Below are 12,217 nucleotides of genomic sequence, written 5' to 3' on the forward strand. Positions count from 1 at the left end.
CTCGTGTTCAGGCGGCTGTCAACCAGCACCCCCAGGTCCTTTTCCTCTGGGCAGCTTTCCAGCCACTCTTCCCCAAGCCTGTAGCGCTGCATGGGGTTATTGGGGCCGAAGTGCAGGACCCGGCACTTGGCCTTGTTGAATCTCATACAGTTGGCCTCGGCCCATCGATCCAGCCTGTCCAGGTCCCTCTGCAGAGCCTTCCTACCCTCAAGCAGATCAACACTCCTGCCCAACTTGGTGTCGTCTGCAAACCCACTGAGGGTGCACTCGATCCCCTCATCCAGATCATTAATAAAGATATTGAACAAGACTGGCCCCAAAACTGAGCCCTGGGGAACACCGCTCGTGACTGGCTGCTAATCTGTCACTCTTCTTATACTATGTTACAGTGGCTGGTTGCTTCCAGGATGTCAATTAGCTATTAAACACTTAAGTACTAGAGACTGCACTAACCCAGAGCTAAAAAAACTCAGTAAAACATTTCCCAAATCCTGGCTGAACAGGTCTTTAAAAAAACTCCTGTGCAGGCATTGTTTTAAGCATACTCTCCCCATTTCTTTATGATAAATGGTTAAGTTGCAAGGAATCATGCTAAATACCAGAATGAAGAGCAGGTCGTCTTTATGATTTTTTCCTACTTGTTTCAGAGATGCAAAAATAATAGTTTTGACAGCCAAGCAGAAAAAAAAGGCTGAAAGAAAGACTTCCATTTCTTAGAGTTGGAGTCTGCCATTTTTTTTCATCTGCATTACATTCGACTCATTAAAAAAAAAAATCACATTTATTTAGAAAGAAACTAGGATCACTGAACCAAATTAAAAACCAAAAACAAATCAGACATGTCATTATCATCAGTTAACATCAGTCAAGAAATCCATCTGTTGAAGCTTTGGACATCTATTATTAGAGTTTCAAAAATTCATTTGGAGATGCATTTGAGCAGAGTAAGGAATTGAAGTTACAGCAAATGAAAATACTCAGAAAGGACATTGGGTAACCCCATACTCTAAAGCCAAAGTTGATACTTGAGGCCTCTTCAGTACTGAAGGGGTACTGAAGGGTGTGCCTGCCTCCCACTGCTGGCTAATTAGCAGTACAATGATACTGTCCATCTCTGGAGGACGAACTATCTTAATTAAACTGTGTGTTACTAGACCAGGATTAAAAGAGCTAGTCTAGCAAACATTAAATCTTTAATATGGAGTGTACGTGATATCTGGCGCAGTAACTATTCTGCAGTGCTGTGCAGCCTTCTTTTTCCTTCACGTTGAGTAGTTCTTAATTGCAAGCGCACATAGCACATGCATCGCAGAAATCCGCAAGAGCCTCATCCTCAACAGGTGAAGCAGCCTAACGCATGAAAGCGGTGGGGAAATGGGGACAGCAGAGCATCTCTTGGCAAGTAACAGCAACAAGTGCTTTCTGGTCATTACACTTCTGTGACACTACTGTGAACATCTGCATTCACAGCAGGAGTTATTCACGGTCATGGGGCTCCACAGACGACAGAAAAAAAACTCCAGTGAAATTTGGTACCCAACTTTAAAGCAAACCCAAAAGTTTGGGTCACTCTAGCTTTAAAGTGATGGGCTAGGTGTCTGGAGGCTTGAAATCTTTGTGTTATTTCCAAGGATAATGGTTACTGTCCCAGAGGTTTTCTCCTCCATTAGTTCTGCTGGTTGTCATTCTGGAGAAACAGCTGGTGAAAATAAGGCCTTAATTTATACTCTGGCTTCACCAGGTGAAAACAAGGAGCAACTGCTCCAAGGTTTGATTTGATTTGACCAAGGTCAAAACAGATCCCCTACTCTGCTCCTCAACAAATGTTACCCATGAAGGAGAAGCAACTAATCATCTAGGTAGAACATACCCTGCCACTTCAAGCCTGTAGCTTTTGTTTTCAAGGCAACGGAACACACCTTCTAGCTGGAGAAATCCAGTGCCTTACTAATTTTCTTTGTATTCAGCTGGATTACAGAGTTGTCACACAATGTATACTAAGACCCAATTAGATGTCTGGACTGTATACTTAGACCCTATCATTCCCAAAACAGGGACTTCTCTTTTATAAGCTGAGGTATTACCTGAAGTGTACGGAAAGATAACACCTGACTGGACATCTTGCATATCTTATGTTCCTCTTCATCCTGCTATGACCTGCTGCCTTCTACAGTCCTTCAGAAGTGTCATTTTACAATGAAACTCCTCTTCCCTCCTTTCTAACTGCTACCACCCCCTCTGACCTTTCCTTGCCAACTGACTTTATTCAAAGGAGAATTACGATTTCCACATCAGTCAGTAACACAGTAAGGGAGTTGCTTCAGGACATAGGCCAGCTAGAAGTAATGATTTACACAAATTCTCTACTTAAAAGTCTACCAGTATTCAAATGATACATTTTAAATGTAAAAGTCAGCATCTAACAGCTGTGGAGAAGCCACTGCATTTTGTGCAAGGTAGTCTGCCAGTATTAGCTGTTTGGTGCTGACTCTGCAAAAACGAAAAACATTTGAGTATACTAAAAACTATATTGTGTATTTATTGTGTATTTCAGGGGGCACAGGCAGTGACTCTAATCAACCACTCTAACTTCTGTTAAAGTTCTGAAAAGCCCATTTCACTGTAACTTTTTGTGGTTACCACTTTCGTCTTGTCAATGCAATCCTGATAGTCAGTATTCTACTGTTAGAAAGGAAGAATTCTCAGGTAAATCTGAAGATAAGTAAAAATTACACAGACAACGTACTCGGACCTTCTTGCTGCAAACCAGCTTTGAAGAAACTGTCTCGACAGCCAAGCAGCAATGTCTCTGTAATTTTGTAAACTGTCTCTGATTTTGCTTTTTCCCCACGAGGTAGACTTTGTATGGCAATAGATGCTTTTTAATAACTTACAGTGAACATCGAAGACAACTGGTTTAGACTGTATTGTTTTCTGGCCAGATGGTCCATAATATGTCACAATGCAAGAAAACTTGGCATTTGCATCTTCCTTTGTTGGCACGTACTGAAGAGATGATGTCATGGTGAAGAGTCCAGTTGATTTGTCCACAATCTTTTGCAAATTTATGACCACAACTGAAAAGGAAATACTATTTCAGTGTCACACAGATAGAATTTGCAACCTTTTTCCTACATTTTGTTGCCTGCTCTGTATTTGTTATCAGGCTGCAAACATGCAAGCCACATGACAAGTTACCCAAGAGACTGTACAAACAGTTTTCCTCCAGTATTGCCACTGACGTATACCAGGAACATTTTATCAACAACATACTCCTAACATACTGTACATTTTAAACCAAATCAAAACAAAAAACTCATTGCAAACTGGTCAGTTTTTTTTACTATAAATCCCAGCTTACTTTGTAAGCCAGAAAGAAGGCCTCAAAAACGCTGGCAAAAACAATTTTATACACATTTATAACTTAATTTTGTAAGCATTCTCTATTTTATGGAACGTAAAATATTGTGGTCTGATCAGCCTGTCAAAAACAAAGTTGAAAGGGAGGGGGGGAAAAAAAATGTTCTTCCTAAATATCCTGAAGAGTAAATACCTGTATAAGGAGACTTGATCTACATGGTCTAAAACACAATACTGGACAGGTGTGAAATTGAGACAGTTAATACCTTGTAAGAAGTTGGGTATTAGATACAGGTTTCTACTAGCTACATAGGCTCAAGAATAACTTTGTAATAGCATTAACAAAAGCAACCCTCCACCCCATGATGTGGTTTTAAAGCTGGAACTGAAAGAGAGGTATTATATGGCGTAGCTTGGGTGCTCTGAAAGGCCTAGAGGTTTCCTTTCAGCTTCATCCTTCTGTATGAGTAGTCTTCCTCAAAGGAACAATACGTTAGACTAAAGCAGAGCAACTCTTATAAAAACAGTTCTTCATACATGCACCTCTCTGTGGATTCAGAGACATTGGCCATTATTGAAACGTACCTTCTTCCACGGGCTGCAAAACTCTCCCATTTTTGTACCACGTAACATTGCCTTCAGGATAACTATCTCGTGTGACGCACTCCCCGAGCTGCAAAACAGATAGGAATTATTCGCTGTTTTTCTCCACTATGTTTTAATATAATTCTATTTTTGCTTATGCTGCTTTGATAAAAACTTCTAGAAAGTTCAAATGCTTAACCCCAACCATTTTTATTGAATAGGACAAATCCCATCAGTGAGGCTTAGGTACAATTTAGAAGAGGGTTCCGTGGTGGGTCTAAGATCAGGATGTCCCCTGCTTGCAGAATCAGGCAGGGCTAATACAGTAATGGCGAGGGAACTACTCTGTGCTCAGCCTGGCTATAGACCACAATCTCTCACAAGCAGGTGTGCACGCACAAACGCACACACACACACCCTCTCTGAGCCTCAGTCCATCACCTCTCTCCGTCTTGACTGCAAAGGGACTTCAGGCAGCCGTCAGGCACATAACTTTGAGGGAGAATGCTGCTCTTACCATTTGTAGCTTCTCTGTTTCTAAGAAGTCTGCTTGATGTAAGATTTCTGGTTGAGAGGGTTGTTCTAAAACATAAATAGGATAAAAGTACTAGTGAAGGGAGCACAACCAGCTGTTTGAAAAACAAAAAGTTACTAAAAGATACATAGACTTTGAGACTAAATAGAACAATCTGGCCTGGTATATTCTTACCTACACTTTGCCATTAAAAGAAGAAGAAGTGACATACTTCTACCTCAATATTAGCAAATGGATTGAAAAGGAAAAACCATCACCTTAAAACGTGTCATACTTTCCATAATGAATTCCATGCATTCTGACAATGTATATTTTAGCCAGGCAGACTAGTTCAGCACCTGGGAGGAGAGAACCTGATCTGCTCTATCTGATTTATATGATACACATGCTGGAGAAGGAACCAGTGGTACAGAAACTATAGCAACAGAAAAGCAGCTTTACTGTGGATATTACTGTAGCTGAGCTGTCACGTTATAAGGGAACAAATTCAATCTAATCATTCGTCTAATGTTTATTTTTCCTAACTGGGATTGTTACATTTAAGAAATTTAGATGATAGAGATAAGTGTAATTACTTTAACTGATTCTGAGTTAGTTATGACTCTCTTAAAAAAAATAAACTTTTTCTTCAGTGCCAGTATGTCTTCTTATTTACTTTTATTATGGTAGATGGACCTCTTAGCTTGCCAAAGTGGAGGATCTATCAGCATTTCCATCATAAAAAACTACTTTCTGGAGACTATATAACTTGTCTGTTAAAATAGTTTGGCCTGAAGCCCGGAATGCAAATTTTTATCTCCAAAAGAGACAGTTTTCCTCACAATTTTAAGGGGGGGGGACGGGACACCTCAATGTTTATACAGTTGAAGAAAGCCTCTGCACCCTAGCTATACTGCTTAAATAAGCCTACGCATTATATACTTTCACAGACTGAAACATTCTTAACCATGCCAGCTTACAGAACCTTTTTCCCAAACCAAGCTCCCTATGAAATAATGTATGTATATCAGTAATCGCAGCCCAAAGTGAACTTCACACCATCTTGCCAAAATCTCAGCACACTGATGAAGTTACTGATGTGCAGGTGTACTGCTCCTGCTGTCACAAAGATAGCAAGCCAACATGTTTCCACAATAATCCATTCATTCTGTGTGCATGTGTTTGTGTGCACACAAATGTACAGATACTCTTTGCCAGGATGGAGCAAGAACAACAGCACAAAAGGGAAATGAAAGGCAATAAAAGAAGCTGTTCATTTGACATTTTCAAACAACTTTGCTTGTGGCAAAAAAACCAAAAAACAAACAAAACAGTCAAAGCTATATACCAAGACCATCACAATTTCTTCAAAGGGCTAACAAAAAAATTTTTTTTTTTTTTAAAATATGTGCATGTTTAATTCTCTTTTGTTAGTTTTAAAGGAAAAAGGTTAACCTATTTTCTGTAAGAACCTGTCAAGGACAAAGCATTTTCATGTCAGTTCAAGCAAATTAGGTTTTACAAGACCATTAACAGGCCTTCTGGTTCAGATTTTCGGGTCCCATAAACAGGTATAGTTGGCTGCCTGTCACAGTCACCAGTTGATTAAACCACAAACCACAACACTTTCCCCCACCTCAGCTTTGCTTCCTTTCATCTCGTGTCCCCCAGGAGCAGTTCAGGAAGACTTACTCTGTGCTTTGGACCCACCCCACAATGCTCCTACCGAGGGAAGGGGAGGACCTCCTGCTCCGTATGCTCCTGTATGGCTCTCCCTGTTTTGAGTGCTCTGGTGACCGAGCAGATGCTCCAGTTGAGAGGCCAGCACCTGCTCTCTCAGAGCAGCCTCTGAAAGGACACACCTGCTGCCAGATCCCCACAGCCGCAGCATGTGCACCAAGGTAATTCACTATAAAAGACTTATTTGGCATTTACTAGCTCAGCGTCTGAAGCGAGAAGAAATTTTAAACTTGGCAACAGCAGAGCCCACTTTGGTGGGTTTGCAACTTCAGCACGCTGCTTATCTCTCAGCTTAAGAGCTTGCCAGAGTACTTTGCAACTCTATATAGGCCCTATAATAGGGGGCAAAAGAGCTCACCGCCTGCAAAAGCCAAGCATTGGTGTAGCAGGACAGTAGCTCATGTGCACTGGGCTGCCCTGCTTTGGAAACTGGCCATTTAATTCCAGAAAAAAGATGCTGACAGGATCCATCTGGAAAGCTGGTAGAGCTTGTTTGAGTAGTCCGGTGAGTGAGACTAGCAGGTGGTACCTGTGCAATGAGCCATTTCAGCTCGTTAGTTCTGAGTTAATCAGGTAGCACGGCTGAGGACGTGACAAGCTCCAGTGAAGCCCAGCTTCAGTCAGGGCTTCTGGGATACAGCTGAATTTCAGGTACACAAGACTTTTGGTTTATGAGGGTTCGCACCGCTGCAGCCTAGCACTGTATCTGTGATTCAACGAGTTAGAAACTCCACCGGTTGAATAAATGAAGCTTGCAGTCTACTCTTAACTCTTTCGTAATGAGAACAAGCAAGCAAGCAATAACAAAAAATGAAACCCCCAAAACCAGACTCAAGGAAGTTAAATGCAAAGAAGAGTTAAGAGAACCCTAAATAAAGTTGTGAACTTAAAATGAAAAGCTGCAAAGGTAATTTTTTCTTGCAGTGCTAAGTCGGCCATATTACATGCGTGGCATCCTCTATTCTTATCTTCCTTAGTAAACAGAAGCTTTCTCTATTAGTATTAATGCATACAATAAAACACACAAGCTGTGCTCCATGGCTGAGTTAGCATTGTGTTAATATTTAGTATAGTACACAGTAATTCAAGCAGTTAGCATTTTGTTTCACCATATACCACTCTCATCTACATTATTTACTGCTGTGCGATAAACAAACATAATTCTTTATCATTTCCTTTGAAGTGCTGTGTTTACTATGCACGCTCTGAGCACACTCCTCCCTGTTGTCATTAATTCGATTGTTCTTGCAGTCAAACTGAAAGTGAAATGAGGGAAAGGAATTACCGTTGACTCCTAGTGTAGCTTCAAACTGATCCATGCCACTGACAAACTTCTACCTAGACACCACCGACAACTCCCTGACACCTTCTCCCTGAGAGAAGAGTAAGGGTGCCCTTCCAAAACATGAATTCACATTTTTCAAGCAGAAGTGTGATGTTTGAAACTGCCCATCCTTGCAAGCAATGCGTTCCCACAACAGAGACTTACTCTGACTGTGTAAACCTGCATCTGTGTAAATCTGCATCTGAAGAGCAACAAAGACCCAAAAAAGCCATATAAAAACATGAAGCTGAGGAAGATATCCACTGCAGTCACAAGGCAGCATTTACAAACATTAACCTTAGCCTCTGCAGATCTGCGCCCCTAAAAAGGAGTAACGGACGCCTCCACAAGCTGAGTCAGGGTTTGAGGGATTATACGTCTGCTCTGAATCAGCACCAGGAAGAAGCCAGGTTTGTCCACGCTCTTGTGCAAGCTCAGAGCAGGACTGCGCCTCAGAGCACTGGGGTTCGCACTGTGGATCAGCCTTGCAATCAGTTTGTAGTGATATCAAACGCTAATAAACTTTGCTGTGCTCTAAAACGGAACTGCAGACTGGTCTTCCTCCTGATAGTTCAGCAGGGGACAAAAGAAGGGTTTGGGGCTAGCAACTTGTTTTCCAGCCTCTCACTCGCTCACTCACAGTTCATACCATTGCATACTAGCTGCTCGGAGCTGGTTTAAACCTCTCCACTGATCTAATCCTGCAGACTGCACACAGTTAATGCTTCCCTCCTGCAGAAAAATTTGCTCGGAGAACAACTGGAAAATAATCAGTGCTAATTTTACATTTTTCATTTCCAAGGCCAAATGACATCACGTAAGTGAGTCATTATCAAAGCCTAAAATTCTCTTTGAGCCAGCACTTATCATGAATAAACTGCAAGTGCAGGCAGTCCTGTTATGTAAATGCCACCAGTAGATTACATTTTTGAAAGCTGCAGAAATTTGCTAGTCTTAGTAATTTACTCAGCCAAACTTACTTTCTTGGCTTTAATCTTTCCCTTAAACAAAATTTTCCATAATTTACAATTCAGATGCTGATGAACGTTAACGGTAGTAACAACTAGATTTACTTACTGAAGACTTTGACTATCGTTGGCTCTTCGGAAACATCATCTTCTGTAACTAGCATACATACAAATCTCTTTTCATCACTGATTCTTGCATTCTTGATGGATAATGTGTAGTTTTCTGAGAGACTCAACCTGTCTTTGTAGTCTGGTACATCATCATATTGTACATTTTTTTTTGTTGATGATCTGAAGGCAATAAATACTGGAGATCCATTTGGCATTTCCTATAATAAAAGGATAAACACCTCTATTTTGTGTAAACACTCATTTAGAAGTTCCTGAAGATCTGCAATTGGTACAAACCCATAATTTAAAAAAATCTGAAAACTACACCAGATGGCTTTTTTCCCCGATTAATTTCTGCTGTACAAACAAGAAATTCAGTGTAATACGAGAGCTAGTTTAAGAGTGTCATGGTACACATTGAGAATATCATCAGTAGAAATAATTTCAATCCCTTGGCTCAATCTCAGCATAGCATAGGGCTTTCTCTGATGAAGGCTGGTGGTTCTGGCACCACCTGCCTCTGTGTGTATGAAAAAGTATTTGAAATAGAAGCATTTGTGAGCTAGGCTCAAAAGCTTCGGTTTCCTTTTCTTTCGTGATTGTTTTACATATTCATATTGTTTGTCTGCAATATTCAGACTTCATTCCAAATGCAGGATTTAATCAGACATAACTTCCTATTTTATTCTAAATTAGTTTTTAGCTTTTTGTTTTGTTTTGTTTTTAAAGGACCCAAGAGCTTGTGGCATGGGAATATACATACAATCAAATATTGTTATTTATGCATCTCAGGATAATCTGCAAAATATCATTTTCTAGACATCCTCCTTATATTAATAAGCATGCAGTTGCCATCCTAAGAAGGAATACAAAGTTGACAGCCTTGCACGAACCTACCATATCAAAAATTTTTTTTTTATAAGAGACAAAGTTACAGGCTGAGTTCTGCAGAATTTCATTCCCTCCCCACCCCTCTGTTCCCCCCGAGCAGGGACAGACACTGTCTGCCTTTAAATTAAGTGAGGTGAAAGGTTGACTCCATCTTTACGTTCAGTATTGTGCTGGGGGCTGGAAAAGGTTTTCACTCCCTTTTATCCCTTGCACCTTGCGGCACTGATGCGAGTAGTGTTCCCAGCACAATACCTCAGCTTGACTGCAGAGCCCACAAAAGCATGACAATGCTGTGACAAGAGATGAGTGGTGTCAGAGCCAGGCAGGGAGCAGGAGGCAACAGCTAATGTGAAGTTTAAATTCCCTTATAGCCTTCCTTCCTCTCCCCCTTTTAACTCTCGGATTACTCCAGATGTCTGTCACACAGGAAAGAAAGCTTTGCCTTGACTCAATACACGCAAAGTTGGCTGTCAAGTGCAAACGACCTTTTAACTCCGTAAGCCTACCCAGTGCACAAGCATGCACAGGTAGACACTAAAGGGAGCAGCACCTGCTCCTGCCATGGTGCAAGTCTCCCAGCGCCCCCAGGCTCCCAGCAGCAACCTGAATTGCTAATTCCAAGGCAGCAGAGCAGAAAACGGAGTTCCTCCTTCTTCCAATGAAATAATCACCCAACCAAAAAAACCTGAACTAAACCGTCCCCCTGCTAAAAACAAGTGTTGCAATGCTGGGAGCTGCCCTGGGAGAATGGGTATCGCTTTCACTTGGTTGTGTGGGCTACGTCAACAATTTCATACAATAGCAATTGGACGGGGTTTTCTGCACATTAGGTTTCGTGTCCCTTTCCATTTAGGAGAAGCTATAACGTCTCCATTTGCTGCTTGGTACTTGTCTGAGATGAGCAATCCAAATGCACTGGAAAGAGATAATGCATTTCTTTTTCTCAAAATAGCCTTGCATCTTCATACAGATGGACTTTTTCCCAAGAAGAGTCAGCAGGCTAAAAAGCACACTGCAAAATGTAGGCCCTGCATCTTCGGAACGCTTATATGAAACAGTTTCACTGTCCCTTTTAGGGAAACGTCCTCCATGGACTTCTGACTTCATTTCCCAAAACATGTTTGCGGAGCAGGAACTCTTGAGTGGATGAGGGCTGCAAAAGCTGCAAACTTTCAGGTCCAAGGGAAGGAGCCGGGGGGGGGATTATGAAACACCCCAGTGGCAGACCAGTCTGCTGTAAAATAGGCAGGTGGATACCATTTAAAGAGAGAGAGAGAGAGAGAGAGAACTATGTAATTTTAAATCCACTGTTAGAGTAAATATCACCTGTTATTGCTGGTAGCATTTTGGTTAGAGCATGAGAGGAATTTAGATGAACTTTACAGAAGCAGGAAAACCCGTTGTCCTGATGTCAGTCGGAGAAGCAAAAAGGTTTTGGCATCCTGGTGGTTTCTTCCAGGTATGCTTCCAGGTTTCATTTGACTTTGATACGCTTATTCTCCTTTCGGCACTGGATACCGATCACATATAGGAGAAGCGCATCCTGCGGTGTTCCCACTGCAGGCTGACCGAGGCAACCAGGAGAGCACTGGCGTTTTTGCCTCTGTTCTCCACATGCCAGAAATGGCAGAGTGAAACCACCAGCAACTCTACCAAGGTCAGCTCTGCCCTCTTCTTCGCTGTGCATTAAACACACTGAAGCATGAAACAGTATTGAGTGACTGTCAGATCAACCAGACCCAGGGACAGTGCCTTCCCAGGGATGAAGCACGCCCTGCTTCAGGCAGCCCACTTCATAAGTATTCAAATGTACAATGATGGTTCTGTCAAGTGAGTGAGACACCACTAGGTAACATGCCAGATCTCTAATACAGGTCGGCAGAGAACTCCCGAGTAATTATTTCTCTTGAACAATGAGATTAATTCCTCAAACCTCTAATCTATGCTTGGCAGAAATGATGCAGATTAGAGTCTTGCAGTCTTACAAACACAGGAATGAATGTCTTCGTATCCAAGGCAGAAACCCTATCGATTGGAGTCTTGTAATCTCACACACAAAAAATACATATCTTCTTATACCAGTTCTAATGAATGTAAAGGTAAGCTATACTTACGTATTTCCATTTTCCAAACATAAGTCCATCTGGTACTTCTAGACGACAAGGCATAGTAATAGTATCTCCATATACAGCATTTACTGTGTACAATCCCAGAGCTAGAGGAGAAACAGAAAGAGAGGAAACAATTTTAAGCATTTTCTTGCATTCCCATATGCTAGCTATGTTTGGTTCACAGCTATTACAAAAGCAGAGCCATGTCCTTTGTAAATGGGTATCTTCCAGCATGTAGGATTTATCCCCAAACCTCTGACAAAACAGGATTCCCGTCACTAAATTAGTTTACTTAAACATTATGACCTTTTCAGACCCATGTTTTCTGCTGCAGTCAGTGGAAGCCAAGTGGATTTTCAAACAGGCCTGCACCCGCTCAACCGGATGAACACGTACACTACAATCAGTACCTGCAGCTATTGGCCCAGACGTAAAACTTGAAGAAAATAAAGGTTTAGGGATTTTCCTTTTCATCTGAAAAACCAGCCGCTTCTGCCTGAAGAGGTTATATTGCAAGGCAGTATTGTGAGGAGGCCAGAAGACAAGCAATATTCTGACTGCTGCACTGCATAAAAACTTAAATAATACTCTCTTTCTTTCTTTTCTAAGTGCT

The 12,217-nt window shown here is 41.5% G+C and overlaps 1 protein-coding gene across 1 annotated transcript in view; it reads right to left on the reverse strand.

Moving 5' to 3' along the window:
- Positions 1-11,710, reverse strand: part of ALCAM (activated leukocyte cell adhesion molecule) — a 39,551-nt gene extending 27,841 nt beyond the window's left edge. The window contains exons 1-5 of the mRNA XM_009272829.1: positions 11,608-11,710; positions 8,601-8,820; positions 4,463-4,527; positions 3,946-4,033; positions 2,895-3,077 (exon numbers count right to left, since the gene is read on the reverse strand). Coding sequence (XP_009271104.1) covers positions 2,895-3,077; positions 3,946-4,033; positions 4,463-4,527; positions 8,601-8,820; positions 11,608-11,661 — 610 coding nt within the window. The 5' untranslated portion in view covers positions 11,662-11,710. The remainder of the gene's footprint in view (positions 1-2,894; positions 3,078-3,945; positions 4,034-4,462; positions 4,528-8,600; positions 8,821-11,607) is intronic.
- Positions 11,711-12,217: the final 507 nt, after the last annotated feature.

Source organism: Aptenodytes forsteri, unplaced genomic scaffold (genome assembly GCF_000699145.1).
Source record: "Aptenodytes forsteri isolate BGI_AS27 unplaced genomic scaffold, ASM69914v1 Scaffold251, whole genome shotgun sequence".
In the NCBI taxonomy this organism is placed as follows: Eukaryota; Metazoa; Chordata; class Aves; order Sphenisciformes; family Spheniscidae; genus Aptenodytes; species Aptenodytes forsteri.